Source organism: Xyrauchen texanus, chromosome 23 (genome assembly GCF_025860055.1).
Source record: "Xyrauchen texanus isolate HMW12.3.18 chromosome 23, RBS_HiC_50CHRs, whole genome shotgun sequence".
Lineage (NCBI taxonomy): Eukaryota > Metazoa > Chordata > Actinopteri > Cypriniformes > Catostomidae > Xyrauchen > Xyrauchen texanus.
In genome coordinates this window covers 37,498,951-37,516,864 of record NC_068298.1, presented here as the reverse complement: position 1 = coordinate 37,516,864, position 17,914 = coordinate 37,498,951, and the positions used below count along the sequence as shown (strand labels likewise).

Below are 17,914 nucleotides of genomic sequence, written 5' to 3'. Positions count from 1 at the left end.
ATGTGCATAAAATGTAAGCTTTATTTTATGAAGTTATAGGCTTGTACCTATCTTCCCTTGAGCCTAAAGGAGACACAAAACAAGTGTTCGGAGATGGCTAGTTTCAAGTCAAAGTCGCTAATAGAGTGAGTTGGATGAAATGAGAATTCAGGAGTCCACTTCAAATTGTCTACCTGAGCACTGTCAACAATCAAACGTTCACAAATCACCTAATATAAAAGAGGAAATGCAGCTATATTCCTCATGTGAAGTGTTAATCCTGTCAAAGCTGAACATCTGGACTCATATTGGATTAAGTTTAAGGCTCTTGAGTCAGAAATTCTGTGGCTTTGCATTTTACATCCAGTTCTCTGAAGACTTCTTAAAATTAGCTACTTTATTAAAATTACAAACATTTTCAACACATTTGCTTACCAACAGGATCAAGATATTGGACAATCCAAGTAAACTGGTAAGGTTAAACATATTTCCATACAATTAAAAAAAAATTTTAAACAATCAACTCAAGACAAATAATTTGCATTTAGAGTTAAAAATATCTAATAAATTCAAAACAAAACATTTTCAGGGGAAAAAAAACTTGCTATCCATTGTACATTTTCACTTCAATCGTCTTCCCTGCAATGTAAAAACAATTGTCATGAAATACAACATCATGGTAGTATTTTTATTTTTTTTTATTATTAAATTAGGATAGTTACTGTATATTATAAAAACATATATAAAACTTTACCCATCACAGCTAATCCAAACTGTCCGGCTCTTGTTTTTGTACTCATTATAGTGGTGAATTATGTTCCTTGTTTGAAACAGATGTGTTGATGGTGAAGACATGTTCAAAAAGTAGCTGTTTTTCTTCATCTTGTCCAACAGTTGCTCTGCAGCCTGACCGTTCACTTTCCCAGCCAGCTGTGGTACTAATGTGAGCTTCCTTAGAACATCCCCACTGTCTTCCGTTTTGCTTTCATGAAATGGATCATACAGCACGTAGTGATCAGAGGAGCCCGTCACTGGGTGTCCATGGAGATCTGCAACTGTCTTTTTAGCATCCAGCCAAGGCAGTGACACTGCCAACATTCCACTCTGGGCCAGTTCTATATTAGCTTGAGTGGGTTCCAACAAGCATCCTTCAAATGGAGAGATGAGGACCTTTTCTGGTGCCCTCAGATTGATGTGGGTTGCAAGTCCCTGTGCAAAGTCATAAATGATTACATTTGGCATATGTCTCCAGGATAACAATAAGTCAGCAAAGTCTCGAGGGCTGTCAGCATGAAGATTGCATTTCAGACTGTACACAATTCCACAGGGGCACATGACCACTCCCCAGCCTCCTATTGGAGAACAAATAAAGATTGAAGATGCAAGGTTTTAAAAGTCAACAGGTTTGGGTTAATTGACTACGTTTCAATGGACCTCAATTTTTGATGACACATTTCCACCTTAAATGAGCAGGGTAAAAAAAGAATTATATTTATTTTGCTATGTTAGTTACCTGTATACACCACTGGCAAAGTGTAGCCTTCTATGGTTCACTTGTACATTCCAATCCCAGAAATGTAAAAAGGGGCCATTCATGAGTTGGAATTTGAATTTAATTTGCCACGTCCCACAGGATGTTGAATTGCAATTTGAATCACAGCAGAATGAATTAACTTAATCTACTTTAATTAATCAATCCAACCATCTAGCTATCCAACCAGCAATCCTTCCATCCAGCTATCAATCCATCCATCTATACATTTAGCCAGCAATCAATAAAGCAATCCTTCAATCCAACAATTTATATCCATCCATCTATCCATCTCTCCATTTAGCCAGCTATCAATCCATCAATCTATATATATATATACACACATCCATCTTTCTATATATCCATCCTTCCATCTCTCCATCCATCCATAATCTATCTTTCTATATCCATCCATTCATTAATTCGTCCATCCATCATTCAAAGTGTCTTGGCGAACTTTCCGTTTCTAGTAAAAATTTAAAAAGTTGTGGATTTCTATGAATTTCAATTCCTTTTAATTCCACTTCCTTAAATTAAAATTTGAATTGCAATGAAATATCCATCCATTTTTATATACATCCATCCATCCACCTATATATTCATCCATCTTTCTGTATATCCATCCTCCTACCATCTATTCATCCATACATCTACTTATACATTTATCCATCATTTAAAGTGTCTTGACAAACTTTACTTTTCTGGTAAAAAAATTATACCTCTAAACTACATTTCTATGAATTTAAATTCCTTTTAATTCCACTTCCTTACAATAAAAATTGTATTGCAATTCTGCATCCTGTTTTTTACCTAAATTCAAATTCAGGAATTTTATTTTATTTTAAAAGGCATACTCAATTCAATTCTGAATGGCACACAACCCTGGAAGTCACATCCAATAATAAGAACTACATAATATAACATTGCAAAACAATATTACATGCATTGGCAATATAAATACATTTACAAGATTGCAAGCAAAACACAGTTTAGCTTACCAGAGGTAGCCCATATTTTCTCATAGATTTTGTCATATGTTTGCCTTGATTTCATTTCTTTGGACAATCTATGTAGGAGGTCACTATGAGATCCAGTGGAGTCCAAACCACATTCTTTGCATAATGTTCTTATCACGTCAACCTATCAAAAACAATATTTCATAAAAGTTAACTTGTAAGCAAGAGAATATTCATTTAAAAATTCCCATTAAAAAAAGTCCCCGTGAAATTGCTTGCAGGCAGCATTTTTCTGTAAAATCATATTTTCAATAGAATGCAACAGTCTGGTTTCTTCAGTAAAATGTAATGTTATCAACAACTTTTAAATCTTCAAAGAGAAATCTGTGAGGCTATTATTCATTGGTATTTGCTTCACTCTAAAAATAGTTTTTTAAAAGCAGAATTCCTGGTGAATAACTACACTACCAATGATCCTGCGGGGGGAAATGACAGAATGCGAGATACAACACAGTCGATGTCTCAAACTACTTATATATTTGTGCATGTCTAAATATTTTGCAATATACTTCAAGTATATACTTATAATCAACAACTTTAAATCTAGTTTTATATTTTTATTTATCATTTTAAATTTGATTACGTCATTCGTAATCCTTCATGGGATTGTAGTTCAGGCCCTCATGAAAGACGTTAAGTACATAGTCTTTCACTTATGTCTTTTTGTCTGATTTTCAAACCATTTATTGCTTCAAATCAAAATCTGTAATGTTGTGATTCACCTCGGAGATTGTTGGTTTGGATCATGACTCTTTTATGAAGGATTTTATGAAATCACTATGGGGAAAAAAATTATGAATGGGAAAATTACTTCCCCCAACCCAGATGGCTGAAAAAGTTGACTAGACAATGTAGAGCTCTATGAAACAGGATGTTTGGACAGGACATTGAACGGATCATCCTTTTTTTTTTTTTTAAATAGCCAATCCCCTTTAGTTACATCACCGCTATAAACCATGAGTTGCAGGGGGAGGGACATGACAGAAAGCACTTTATTGGACAAAAATCTCTGTGGTACAGGATGAGTCATTAATATTTTTGGTCTGTTTTCTTGTAAGAGAATGACTGGAATTTTTAAATGCATAATTTGAGTATATCAGCTTTAAGTATTTTCTTTTTTTTTTACGTTTAAGAGTACACTAGCATTTGAATGACTTCAAAATAAATGGACTAAAAGCCACAAAACTGATTTCAAGGGTTTTTTAAAAGAAATCAAAACCTTCTGTTTGAAAAGTTTTTCTCGAAGCCTTTCTTCTGAAGCTGAGGTTTCTGAGATCTCAGATGCAGACCTTGAAACTTTTTCAAACTCTGTGTTTAGCACAGTGTCTGAACATCGTGTGCTCTTGCCAATCCAAGGAGCCCAAAAGTGAAAAGTTGGTGGTACTGCAAATGGATTGTGTCCATCACCTAGAACAAAACAAAAACATATTTTTTTTGCATTCTTTTGCAAACTTAGCAAAAAAAAATATAGTGTACTAAGCAATAAATGCATGTACTTGCAACAAATCCTCGACCAATCAGCTCTTTGGACACCGCTTCCCAAAATTTTTCCAGATTGACCTGCCCTTTAAAATTCTCTGGAGATTCCTCAATGTCACTTACTAAAAACATAACATGAATAAGAACATGATGAATATAGTATTAAAGAATTAAACAAGTTAACAGTCTCCAGGCTCAACAAATAAGGGGCCAGATTGAGAATTACAGTTGAAGGAACTGTTGCTTTCCCCATCAGGCCAGTCTTGAGTTGTCGCTACATCTCACATTTGTTTATCATGTAGATATGTTTTTATGCCTTGCTTGCTTAAACGGTTGGTTTTGTATTGTATTGAACATTGTTGTTGTAAATTCTGATAATTTAAATATCACCAATGTAATGCTTTCTAGCTTGCTATAGATTAGATCTTTTCGAAATTATGAATGACTTCAAACAAATCAGTAATGTTCTGCACATCATGCCATTGTCTTCCAACTAAAGTGTTTGTATGAATTCATAGTTTTCATAGATACAATCTGTAATAACTAGGGTTAATTGTGTGATTAATTATATATAAAAACAAACAAAGCAATTAATTAAGTCACCTGACCCATACATAAATTCCATAATAAATTATGTATTTTCCTACCATAAAGCTTGTAAAGCATGTAACTGTGTTTTTACAAACCGCATCAGTAGGGGGCAGTCAGCGCACCTCAAAAGAAATCTCACAAGCAGTGCAGCCACAGAACGAGAGGGCGCATTCTTGACAGCTGGACATTCTTGCACAACAGAATGCACAACAGAACGCTGGGATCTATACATCAATCTGATTATATTTTTTAAATATTATGTATTATTAATATTTAATTATCTTCATTTGGGCACCTCTCACATCTCAGAAAATAATTAGATATGCGATTAATTGCAATTATTTTGATTAATGTATCGGCAGGTCATGCAATTGAAAATTAAATAAAAAATTGTAATCAATTGACAGACCAAGTTATAATGTGTTTCTTATAAAGAATATGAAACATTAAAGGAAAAATATAAGGTTGTTTCTTCTGACACTTAGCATTGTGAATTTCTAGAAAGTAGTCTCGATTAAAAGTCATAGCATTTTTTTTTGTCTACTAACAATGTATAACAGTGTATGTACTGTACATGAACATGATATTTTATAACAGTGGTGTTTGTGCTTAATAGAATTCAGTGCTGGAAATTATGCTGAAGTAACTTATTTGTATGGCTAAGGCTAATTTCATAGCTAACATTTTATGTATCGTAAATACTCACAAATAAATAGTATTGTCACACTTTTCCCATAATTCAGCAAAACTACAGCTTGATTGGATATGATGGCCAATAAAAATATTCTGCTCACAAGTGATATTTACCTTGATTTTTCTATGTTTTCTTCAAACATCACTTGTCTTATCTCAGTAAACAAATACATTCACTTTTGAAAAAAATAACAAATAATAATTAAATGTATTTATTTTATTATTATTAATTATTTGTTTGATGTGTTGGAGATTACGCCACAACTAATGTAAAAAAAAAAAAAATTAAATGGTTTGTTTATTTCACTCTTTGTTTAGATTATCATAGTTTTATACATGTAATAATTAGTATTTTATAATGTATTTTCATAGTTTAATATTGAAAGTCTGTCTGGCACATAAAACATATCAAATCTATACATAAAAAGGCATATGGAAAAAGTACCAAAAATAAATTTGATGGTCTGGCAAAGAGCGTCAAAGTATACATTGCTAAATAATAAAATCCATATTTTTTGTGTTGTGTCCAGTATATTGGCAATGAAAGTACAAATCTAAACTACTGGCCCAACCAGGCCAGCAGACAAAATACTGGATTTTTGTTGAGCACCGAACATTAAAATGGTCATACCTGATAACTGAAAACCACCCTGAAACCCAGCCACGAGCACCACTGGAGGATGATCGCCACAGGAAGCACATGAATACTTGTATTCATGATCTGTAAGAGCCTCGAAGTGTAAATATGCATGCAGCATGGTGTCTGGCAGTGGAAACTCCACACCCGTCATGAGCTGTAAAAAATCAACTGCCCGGCTCATGGAAGTATGGACCTAGGAGAAAACGAAGCATTTTATACTCTTCAAAACCTTGGCTTAAGACTTCAAATTACATTTACAATTAATGCTTTGACAAACATATTCATTAGTTCGCCAAAAAAAAATGCCAGACAAGTTACCTGGAGAAGGTTTCTCAAAGTAAAACACAATGGTGTGTCAAGGATGATGTGGTCATTGAAGTTATGGAGGCAGTCTTTCCACTCTTGGTACCGATAAAACATTCCACACTGCAAGCACCGCTTACAGTAAGTGGCAACATCTATCATTTCAAACAATTATTACATTAGAGGAGAACATAGCTGAAAAGCACACAAGAAGATGGATAATATAATTTCCTACCTTCAATAATGCGCCAGTTGGCGAGTATCTTTGCCTTTTGTGTAATCAGCATAGGATCACTAAGGAGGGCAGTGCCTGGACATCTCTGACATTCAATTTCATGTGGAAAAAGATGTCTTGGGTAGTCTTTGTCAGTTGATGGTACACGTATATTGTCTGGCAGGCCGGCAGGTATCTTTTTGTTCTGAAAAATGTAATTTACCATATTTTCCAGTTCCAGACCTTCCGGGGGATACGCAGTATTGTCATCTGTGATGCATTCCTCCCCTCGGTATGCATACTTGTGCTCTTTAAGTACAGATTCTTCCATGTTGAAAACTGTTGAGAACAGCTTGCGGTGCGTTTGGAATAGGTGCCACTGGGCAACGTGTTTGTGTACACATGAACACCTCACTTTGGCACAGGGGCAATGCCATATGTTTGATTTGGTGTTGTAGGCAACCATGACACGTCCCAAACGACAGTAATGTGACCCATTGGGTTCAAAAACCGAAATGTACTTCTTCGTTTGCGGAACGCCGATTGTGGTTTGGACAGACAGTGGCATGCAGCTACTGTTGGCGAGCCGCTGCCGAGCAAGGCACGCATTTTTATTTATCTCGCTAAACCGAACTGTTTTTACCATCTCTGTTAAAATTTCTTCTTCCAGGGTGACCTGTCCGGCAGAAGACATGCAGTAGGTCACTGACCGGATATGCTTGCATTGGTACGACAGCAGGCTGCTCTGCGCCACTTCCATGTTCACCTGGCACTCGTTGGATTCGCAGACGACTCTGTGGTTGTCTCCCCAGGTCTTATACTGTACGTGCAGTGGTATACTGTGTCCTTTTGAAACTTTAAGAACTGTAAATATGCCGTTTGACTTGTCAATACACTGGCTGGTCAGGTGGAACTTGGCATTAATGTCCTTTATTTGCTGTTCAGTGTGTCTGCGGTCAATATGTGTCTGTAGGTTGTGTCTGTTCATGAGGGTATTGCAAATCGGGCATCTTCTTTTAATAACAGGCCGCACACGAACCCTGCCCAGGGAAACTTTGGTGGATGATGAGGTGGTTGTGGTTTTTGCTTCTCTTTTAAAGATTGCCACAGCTGTCTTTGTTGCACTGGTGGTTGGCAGTGATTTGTTGATTGTTGATGCAATCACTGATGCATCAATTGTAAACAGTGATTCGTTGATTGCTGGAGTTGTCAGTGTTGTGTCGGTTGTTGAGGGTGATTCGTTGGCCATTGAAGCGGTCACTGTTGTACAGTTTGTTGGCAATGATTCATTGATTGTTGAAGCAGTTATTTTTGCAATGGAGGTTGACGGTATTTCTTTGACTACTAGGTAAGTCACTGTTGGCCTGGTGGTTAATGGCATTTCTATGGCTGAAGTAGGAATTGGTTTACATTTACAGACTTGTAAATGATTTGTAAAATCGTCTCTCCTTAGAACTGTACTCGCACAGTACACACAGTGGTAATGGAGTGATGCTCTACAGCCCAATCCACATCTGTGAATAAGGAAGTCTAAAAAATATGCATCAATATATTAGTCAAATATTGTGCTACGGTATATGTACATACTAGGGATGCACCGATGTATTGGCTGCTGATATTTATCAGCCAATTATTGACCAAATTAAAACCAATGGCATATCGATTATAAGCATGAATATTCTGTGAATTCAAATGTGTAGAAGGGTTGGCTCTGATAAGAACATATTCACTGTATTTAATATTTAGTGTTTATTCTTTTTTGTTCTCATGTTAATGTGGAAAGATCAGTATAAATGGATGTGACAGTTGTGAAAGTGGCACTTACCTATAGGTTAAATTATGAGGGGAAACCACCCAAAATGCTTCTGAAACATCAGTATGATATCCATTAATTCTGCATGATTGATTGAATTAAGATTGAAATCACAATAAGACATTGTGCGATTACAAAACCTTCAAAGGCTGCATTTCTTCATTCAGTGCTTCAGTCAGCACTTTGTGAGCAAGCGGTGCCCTGTAGCGGTCAAGACGGCATTATCAATTATCTATAATACCAATATAATACAGAATTTAAAAGGGGGTTTTGCTTCTTTGGTTAAAACTTTATTTTTCCATGATGTGGTTGACATTTCAGTGGAGTTGCCAATCATATGCATATAGAATTAATTTGTAATTGTGTAAAATGTGAGTTCAGTAGTTTTAAACTGCAAAAAGTAGTGATGAAAAAGTGTTTTAGAAGTGCAAAATTACCTTTTTTCATTTCAATCATCATGTTGTCATATTAAGTTATATTTTGTATCTTTGAAATATTTGTATTTTCATATTAGCTTTTTAACTCAAATTATATATAATATTGTGGCACTCTTTATACTTTTGGCCTGTCATGTGTTCAACAGATCCAATCCATGTTTAATGGAAATTACTTATCGTAGGACAGTAAAAAAAGCTTTTGTATATTTTGTACGTTTAAAGCATAATTCTTAAGTAAACAAGGATCTGATGACAAAATAAGATAAGTATAGGTTCATATCGGTGCATCCCTTATACATACCACATCTTTACAGACAATTCAAGATGTTCATACCTCCATGGACAAAGGCCTTTCCATAGTGGCTTTGAAGATGAATTTTTAATTTGTTCATTGTCGTCGGCTTAAAGACACTGGCTGCACAAAATGGGCAGTGGTAATAGTGGCAACAACTTTTGCATCGCTGAAACTGAGGTAATGTTTTCCCTCTCTGAATCGTTATATGTCTCTAAAAAGCGGGAAAAACACAGACACACTGTAGACATATCAGTTCAGGAACACTGAAACCAGACCAATGTAATGCAATACTTGCACACAGCAAGAGTGTTAAATAAAACATTAAAAATAGATTTTAAAAAAGCCCTTTGAAGACAATAATAATAATATCAACAGAAGCTGATGAGACTTTATTGCAAAGTCTATTTACTAAACACTGTCTCCAGAATAATGAATGATTCAATAAGGCAGGGGTTTGCCAAATATCTCAAACTGTTGTGATTTTTTTTTTTTATGTGTAAAATAAAAATCTAGTTTACTTCAACCAAATGTGCCATAGTCCCTTCCACATTATAACGTATTAAATCAAATTAAAATGTAATGTACATGTATAGATCAAAAACTAAATATATGAATGGCTTTGCAATGGAAGTAGAAACATTACTATGGTAATAAACGTTTGTTTTAATAGCCCAGGCTTCAAGTGCAACACTTAATTCTTTACAATATATATAGCCCCTGCTCTATATCTCTATATTCATCAAGGAGTAATAGGTCTCAAAAGTTTTTTTTATGCTTTCATGTTGAATTTAAAAAACAGTACAGGTGATATAAATATAAATAGAAGCCAGTCTAATGCAAAATAAACAAGTGAATATTTAAATAAAAATAAAGCACAAACAAAAATTCAAATATAAAACAAAAAAATAAAGAATGCTGTAATGAACTGCATGACACTGCATACATGTATCTAACTAAGTTTAATGATCAATATAAACACATGGGTAACTCACTGTTCGAGTAATAACGTCAGATTCAATAAAACATCAATAAGAAAACAATTTACCGCGCTTTCCGCCATCGCGCTGCTGTCTGGAAACTGCTGTGACGTGATTTTGCGCTTCTTCCGGGTTCACGATAAGGAAAACGTTTTTATATTGATGACGTACGTAATACCTGATTGGACAAATCAGTAAGTTGACGAGAAACGCAAATCTGATTGGCCGGGACAAACTTTTTTTTTTTTTTTTTTGCATAAAAGGTAACATACAAATAATAACAAAATATAAACAATGAAGATAAAAAAAATTTAACAAATAAGGATATTACAAAACATCAGGGGTATTGAAGAGTGTATCATAGCATTTTAAATAATTCACAGATTTTTTGTTTTTTAACAGTCTTATTGAAGAAATGTAAAAATCAAAGTCAGAACAAAACAAATTTAACATAGGAGATGAATTAAGAAATTTTTGTTTATGTATGTGAAATTTTGCTAATAAATAAAAAGGTTAACAATAAATTCCAGATCCTTATTTCTTTTATTTTCATAATACAAGGTAACATCCTTTAAAGTAAAAAAATAATTAATATTCATCAGATTAAATATAAAATCTGCCAAATCAGTCCAAAACTGGTTCACGACTTTACAGTCAAAGAATAAGTGAGTCAGAATCTCTTTCTCATTATTACAAAAACAGGACCATCAATATCAGAAAATCTTGATATTAAAGATTTAGAAGGATAAATGGTATGTAGAATTTTGTAGTGTATTTCTTTTATTTTGTTATTAATACAGTATTTGAAGGGAATTAACCAAGCTCTTCTCCATTCAATATTTTCAATCTTAGAGTTCCAGAAAAATTTCCCTCTAGGAGATATTTTGTTTTGTTTTTGGAAGATATTACAAATATGTTTGTTATTAAATTTTTTCTCAAGTAACCCAACACTTTCTAAAATTAAATTTGGGTTTGTCACAGATAAAGAATTGTAACAAATATGACATTTGACAAGTTGACGAAGTGTTACAGGAATAGCTTTAACAACTGAGTTAAATTCCCTATACTGTACGGGAAAATTGTAAGTTGACATGAATTGTTCGTAAGTTAAAAGATTCCCAGAGTTGTCAAACATTTTTATAAGATGATTAATGTCTCTGTTGAACCAATTTGTTAAAAACAAGGATTTATTGGAAACAGTTATATTCCCATTATTCCAAATTAAAGAGGTGTGAGGAGAGAAATTGTGACAGTAACAAATTTTCCAAGCGAGAAGAGCTTGCTGATGAAATTTGGATAATTTGAGGGGGATTTTAGAAATTTTATAATCACATGTTAACAGAAATTTCAAGCCACCAATCTGATTAAAGAGACTATGAGGAATATGGTTCCAAAGAGAATTAGGAGTGATCAAACATCTAACCAGTTAACCTTAAAGGTCTTATTTACATCTCAAAATAAAGCATCCCCAGGCCTCCTTCAGCCTTCTTATTAGTGAGAACCCTTTTTTTAAGTCCTTGGAATTTATTTTTCCAAACAAAAGAGAAGAATAAATTATTAATATTTTTGCAGTTAGAATCTTTAACATGCAGTGATAGAGCGGGATAAACAAATCGAGATAAGCCTTCTGCTTTGGATAATAAGACACGACCGTAAATGGAAAGATCACGTTGCAACCAGCAATTTAACACTACTTTTGTCTTCTTTAGCCGGGACAAACTTTAACCCGACCCTAAACCAATCCTAATACATTATGTACTCATTAGCTTTACTCATATGAATGAGTCTTCACCTGCCATCCAAACTTTCGGATATCCACTTGCTTCTTTGCAGACAATTTTATTTAATAAAGACAATACTGTAGTGCTTTGTATAAATGTAAAAGCAAAACATCTGAACATGTAATGTTATAATTACATTCTAATTGTATCGTTAAGGGGATGGCATCCTTTTTCTCTTTTTCTATTATTATCATGTTTTTATCATACACTGGCATTTTTTCTTCATTTTACTATATGTATACTTTAACCAGTTAACATTTGTAACATGCTGTTCATTGTATATTCTGAATGAATAAACACGTATCTGTGTGTTGTTTATGTTAATAAGCAAACAATAAAAAGTTAGGAGCTGAACTTCTGGCCTGAAGTTGTCTCTAAATGGTCAAATAGCCTACCTAACTTGTAAAATAATAATTGTCCTGTTATTACTCCTCACTCTTTCATACCCATACTCATTGTCGTTATCCTGAGCCAAATATATGAGAAAGATGCTAAAGCTGAACACACAGCGGCGTTTCTCTGTGCCATATTTTGTCTTATTGAAGAAAAAATAAGTAATTCGATTTCGTTTAAAGGCAGCTAGTTTAAAAAAAAACGTTTGTGCATATTTACACTATCGATACTTCGGCAATAATGTATGTAAAACAAACGCGTTTTGAAATTGAATCTGGTCGCTCCAAGTGCGGAACCAAAACGAGCACAACTTTGTTTCCCGTGTTGTTTGTTTTCGCGGTTGCACACAGACAGTGTATGAAACGCATGTGGTTGTTAAGCATATGATTGTATCTGATTCAGTGCTTCTACAATCAGGCTTGCGTTATCTGTTCCTGAAATATACAGTCACATACTTCCGAAATGAAGCTTATAACGCATAACATGTTGACTTCTCACGTGAAAGGCGTGACTAAAGGATACCCGCTAATTATCAAGGTAAGATTGGCTAACATTATTTGAATCAAGGATCAGAGTTAATTTAATCAAACTGCAATAATACAGAATGCCCAATCATTTGTGTGAGATCAAAATATAGAAATCGCTAAACGTGTTGATGTAATGTAACGATGTATCCAAATGTAAACATTTAAGGCATAGTTCACCCAAAATTTTAAATAGCCTCATCATTTACTCACTCTCATGAAATCCCAGATGTGTATGACTTTCTTCTGCTGAACACAAACAAAGGTTTTTTTAAAGATATTTCAGCTCTGTAGGTCCATTCAATGCAAGTGAATGGTGACCAGAACAGAGCTCCAAAAAACACACAAAGTCAGCATAAAAGTAATCCATACCACTCCAGTGGTTTAATCAATGTCTTCTGAAGTGATATGATGGGTGAGAGTGAGAAACAGGTCAGTATTTAAGTCCTTTTTTTACAATATTTTTTACTATAAATTCTCCCTGCCCAGTAGGTGGTGACATACAGGAAGAATGTGAATTGCCAAAAACAAAAGATAGAATAAGTGAGCCGTTTGAAAGAGTAGATTTATAGTAAAAAATACTATGTATCACACTACGTATGGACCTACAGAACTGAAATACACTTCTAAAAATATTCGTTTGTGTTCTGCTGAAGAAAGTCTGATTTTGAGATGGCATGAGGGGGAGTAAATGAATAGAATATATATTTTTTTTTATTAACTATCCCTTTAAATAGGGAAGGTTTATTTACTGATGGCAAATAGACATATGAATGTATATAGTATAAATATATAATGTGTTTATATAGTGAACACCGTTCAGACATAGTACAGCATGGTTTTGCGTGAGCTTTAATGATTCTGTCTATGTTCTGTTTTGCATTTTTGTTTAAAGGCAACAGAGATCAAAGTGAATGAAGTGGATTTTAACCCAGAGTTTGTGACCCGAATGATACCAAAGTTAGAGTGGGGTGCGTTAGTCCAGGCAGCAGAAGGGGTGAGTTTCCATAGATCATCCATCTGCATTTATTTAGCAAGTGTATATACTTCCCAACATTTTCAGAATTTGTCAGTGAATCACACTGTGTTCTGCATTCATTTAGATAAGAGTTTATATGACTAATTGTATGTACCACAAATTCTGAGTGAACAATCAAACTGACAGATTCATGTTGATGGGGATCTTTTTAACAGCTTGGACATTCTCAAGACCTGCCCAGCACACTCACAGCAAACTTTGAAAATGATGAAGAATTTCTGCGCAAAGTTCATAAAATTCTCCTGGAGGTGAGATACAGGTCACATGAACAACCATTTAAACCATCTTAATCAGAAATAACACTCGATTTATTTTTATAAAAGCAGTTTCCTGTGGTTAACACAAAGCAGAAATCTATGGAGCTGCTTGGATGAGGGGTTTTCAAACTGGAGCCACAAGTGGGTGATAGGGTGTCCGTGGAATATATAAAAAGTAAAAAACAAAATTATGATTTCATTCTGTTTTCTATGGACTTCAGCTTATAGTGAGAATCACCCTGGCACCAACTGAAATGAACTGGGTCTCACATAAGACACCAAAGTATGTGGTGATTTCTTCACCTAAGGTGTATGTGTGCGTGATTATTAATATAAGATGGTCTCTCCCTCCATTCTTGGGGCACCAGCTAAGGGGTTTTACCTTAACAGTAAAAAAATTATCCAAATGGACCATTCAATAAGTTAACTCTATGTAAATTAGAGGGAGTTGGGCATATGAATAATTTGAAGGATTTGTGAGATCCGGCGTAACTCTTTAGAGCTCTTCTGTATCTTCAACACAAGGAACACACAGTTGTAATACTTTTTTATTTATTTTTCAAAAGGATAAACAAGAATAAATAACAAAAACTACAAAATGGCACTAATATGTTAAAAGCTCAAATAAATGTATATGTTAACATAAATGCATAGGATAGGAAGATGCACGTGGTTGAATTGGATGTAGCAATGGCAAAGTATGACTTATTTAATGGAAAGATAAATTGCTGTTTCTCTGTTAATTAATAAAGTAAAATTTTCTATTTAAACAAATAACTCAAAGATAATTTGCTAGATATTTGATACACAGGATATGCAATCTAAGGAACATTAGATAATCATAAACTGATAGTGTATACACTAATGCCAAGGTCTCTAGAGAGAAGTTTGTGCAGTGATATATTTACAATCTGCTTGCTTGGTCAATGAGTTCGGTCATGGTGACCTCTTCCACTGGCGGTTCAGGGCCAGATTACAGTGGGAAGGAGCTGCAATTCTGTTTCAATAGCCTTGGACACAAAAGAGCTTAGGAATGCTGATCTCCTGGAAGCACAGAGAGGGTTCTTGCAATCTGGAACATGAAGATATACAGCCCTTATGTTGACGCAATATTTTTCATCTGGAACACGCTGATGAATGAAACTTCAAGAGAAGGTTTGCTCGCCAACCTTGTCGCTGTAGTCATCTCCCTGGTATCGGGATTCCAAACTTGGAGTTGCAATAGTCACTTGTAATGAGACTTGGTACTTAGTCGATCTTCTACAGTTTCAGATGGATACTAAGAACATTGGATGATCTGTTATCCTCTCTCTCTCTCTGTAAAGCGGAGCCTTAGCATGTTGGATGTTTGTATTCTGTTACATCTCTTACAACTTCAGGCCGGAGATTCAGAATGTTGTATTCTGTTGGCGTCTCTCCCTCTGTGAGTGAGACCAGAATGGAGAAGTGCCGTAGAAGTGTATCCTCAGGGACTTAGGACAAAGGTGTGGCTGCTTATCTGTGTGGAACTCATTTGCATACTCTGGTTCACAGTTAAAACAGTGACTTTTCAAAACGTTTTTAAAAATGATATTGGCATTTTACTGAAGATATAGAGACAAACATGATATTGATAGATTAAATATTACTTTCATATATACTTTAATATTTAAAATTGGTGAACTATTGTGTTAATCAAACCAATGCAATTTACATAAACAGTTCTGTGAATAAACATGGAGCGAGTGTGAGCAGTTGGTGTCCATTTTAGGAGTAATAGTTTGTGGGTAAAGATTTGTCTTTGTAGCTTCATTGTTTCAGATTTTGCCACATGGCAAGTTAATGCTGCTTCAAGAGGTCTTGAAGAATTTCTATGGTCCTCACCTCTGGTCGTAGGGCAAACCTTAGGATGGGGGGTTTGAGCAATTGTTAAACCTTTCATGGACCAATGAGAAGTCTTTTCCAATGTGTTGGAAGGCCTGGGGCCTTACTTTCTGAAGTATCTGGTAGTTCTTCTAGCAGCTTGTCTGATGGATGTGATTGGCATTTGTTTGTGTTACTCCTGCCATTATCCAATTGAAATGGAGCCACTCTTCTTTGCCTTGACATTTACAGATGGGCTCTGCCATAAACTGCCTCCTGGAATGTCATCTGCTCCAATGGTTCACCACAAACTAGATTTGGATTTAATTGAAAATCTTTAATTTATAGTGGGTAGAAAAGAGACCAGTAAGCGCTCAACTTTATACAAAAATAAATATTTTCCAGATAATTATTTATTCATTTCTTTTGGCTTTAGTACAATGACAACATAAGATCCAATCATTTATTTGGATTTGGAAATAAATAAAAAATTTTATTTATTAAACTAATAATAATGATTTAATAATTTGGTCCAATTATTTATCAATATGCCACTTACCATTTTTCTAATTCAGTATATATGAGCCTTTATGAAAATATTGCTCTTTCTATTGGAAAGGGTGTCCCTCGCATAGGAATCGTCATTTTTGAGGGTTCTTGGAATCAAAATGTTTGAAAGCCCCCACCTTAGAGGACAGGGAGGGCATTTTTTTTATAAATAAGTTTTGCATGACCTCGCAATGTTCCCTGGCATTATGCTTTGCGTACCCTTGTGAAAAATTATCCATGGTTTTATTACAGTAACCAGAGTTGAACCATGGTGTTTATAGTAAACCATAGTAACCACAAAAATTATAATTTTTATTACTTTAGTTTTTGGTATTATTACTATGGTTTCACTACGAATATCATGGTTAAAATGTGGTTACTATAATAAAAACATGGTATATTTTGTGGCTACTATGGCTTTACTAAAAATACCATTGTTCAACTCCTGTGGTTTTACTTAATTAACCAGTTCATTTATTGCAAAGGGAATACAAAACATATTGCTAGGGGACGTGAACTATTGCAATGGCACGATGAACTATTTCAGGAAAAACAAAATCTCTCCCTGTCCTCTAAGGTACTCCGTAGTTGTTTTACTACAATCATATTTAATGATGCAACAAATAAAACCAGATTTATGCCTAGATTTATATTTTGTTCTGTTTTTCTTTTTCTGTAAAGTAGTTTGCCTGTGAAGCTCATTTGGGCACATATATTTTATGATTTACAACAAATTATGAAAAGAGAAACTGTATATTTATATTTGTATAGCTCAGATTAATGAATTTATTGTGTTCTCTCCTCATAGGTTGAGGTTATAGAGGGTTGTTTGCAGTGTCCGGAGTCTGGCAGAGAGTTTCCCATCTCCAAGGGTGTTCCCAACATGTTACTCAATGAAGACGAGTCGTAGTTGAAGCTGCTAGACCCTTCTCATACATTAATTGGACTGATGCAGCACCCCAGAACATATGAGTTATGTTTGCTTTACCCAGCTGATTGTTTCTGTCATTTTGAATGTCATTTTCAAGAAAGCATGTGATTCTCAAGTTATTCTGAATTCACACATTAGTCATATTCAGCTGCAAGAACATGGTTCCCACTGTATTATGGTTTCTCTCGAAATTTTCATTGTATCTTGTGCTCTATAATATATTGAATAAATTTGAATTGATTTTGATGCTCTTTTGCAGGCCTTTAAAAAAAAATCTAAATCTGCTGTTACTTAAGTGATCGGCAAAGGTTATTTCAAGGGTATTTCTTCAAAAAGAAATTGTGTGTGTGTGGGTATTTATGCTTTTTAGTCCAAGTTGTCATTGAAAATTATGTGAAACAATTTATCTCTAGTGTGAGATGTTTATATAGCCCTGATGCTTTTTGACCTGTTGCATTTAATCAGAATTGAAAACACAAACCATGGTATTACCATGTTTCTTTTATTACAATAACATGGAGTTATTTAGAGGGCTTGGAATACCATCCATCCATCCATCGTCAACCGCTTATCCTGTGTACAGGGTCGCGGGGGGCTGGAGCCTATCCCAGCTAACATTGGGCGAAAGGC

At 34.7% G+C, this 17,914-nt stretch overlaps 2 protein-coding genes across 3 annotated transcripts; one reads left to right on the top strand and one right to left on the bottom strand.

Moving 5' to 3' along the window:
- Nucleotides 1–292: 292 nt before the first annotated feature.
- On the bottom strand, nucleotides 293–10,073 carry LOC127617185 (uncharacterized). 2 transcript variants are annotated; one of them, XM_052089109.1, is made up of 10 exons: nucleotides 10,037–10,073; nucleotides 9,031–9,202; nucleotides 6,468–7,976; nucleotides 6,248–6,387; nucleotides 5,921–6,122; nucleotides 4,023–4,127; nucleotides 3,746–3,933; nucleotides 2,509–2,650; nucleotides 734–1,331; nucleotides 293–618 (listed from the first exon to the last, which is right to left on the bottom strand). In XM_052089109.1, exons 1-10 carry the CDS (start codon nucleotides 10,049–10,051, stop codon nucleotides 606–608), a joined length of 3,084 nt encoding a protein of 1,027 aa, XP_051945069.1. In that variant the 5' UTR covers nucleotides 10,052–10,073; the 3' UTR covers nucleotides 293–605. The 2 variants fall into 2 exon arrangements, with proteins under 2 accessions (XP_051945069.1, XP_051945070.1); XM_052089110.1 differs by lacking the exon at nucleotides 293–618 and having other exon boundaries at nucleotides 1,000–1,188.
- A 2,407-nt stretch (nucleotides 10,074–12,480) lies between these two features.
- trmt112 (tRNA methyltransferase activator subunit 11-2) lies at nucleotides 12,481–17,615 on the top strand. Its single transcript, XM_052089152.1, has 4 exons — nucleotides 12,481–12,679; nucleotides 13,562–13,663; nucleotides 13,861–13,953; nucleotides 17,162–17,615. The coding sequence occupies exons 1-4, from the start codon at nucleotides 12,605–12,607 to the stop codon at nucleotides 17,261–17,263; spliced, it is 372 nt and encodes a 123-aa protein (XP_051945112.1). The 5' UTR covers nucleotides 12,481–12,604; the 3' UTR covers nucleotides 17,264–17,615.
- Nucleotides 17,616–17,914: the final 299 nt, after the last annotated feature.

Excerpts from the sequence above, each read along its gene's own strand:
- trmt112 (XM_052089152.1), top strand. The coding sequence starts at position 12,605 with ATGAAGCTTATAACGCATAACATGTTGACTTCTCACGTGAAAGGCGTG. Across the intron at positions 13,664-13,860 it reads TAGTCCAGGCAGCAGAAGGG|CTTGGACATTCTCAAGACCT; the intron begins GTGAGTTTCCAT and ends TCTTTTTAACAG. Across the intron at positions 13,954-17,161 it reads TTCATAAAATTCTCCTGGAG|GTTGAGGTTATAGAGGGTTG; the intron begins GTGAGATACAGG and ends CTCTCCTCATAG.
- LOC127617185 (XM_052089109.1), bottom strand. Across the intron at positions 7,977-9,030 it reads AAAGGCCTTTGTCCATGGAG|ACTTCCTTATTCACAGATGT; the intron begins GTATGAACATCT and ends CATATTTTTTAG. Across the intron at positions 2,651-3,745 it reads AAAAACTTTTCAAACAGAAG|GTTGACGTGATAAGAACATT; the intron begins GTTTTGATTTCT and ends TGTTTTTGATAG.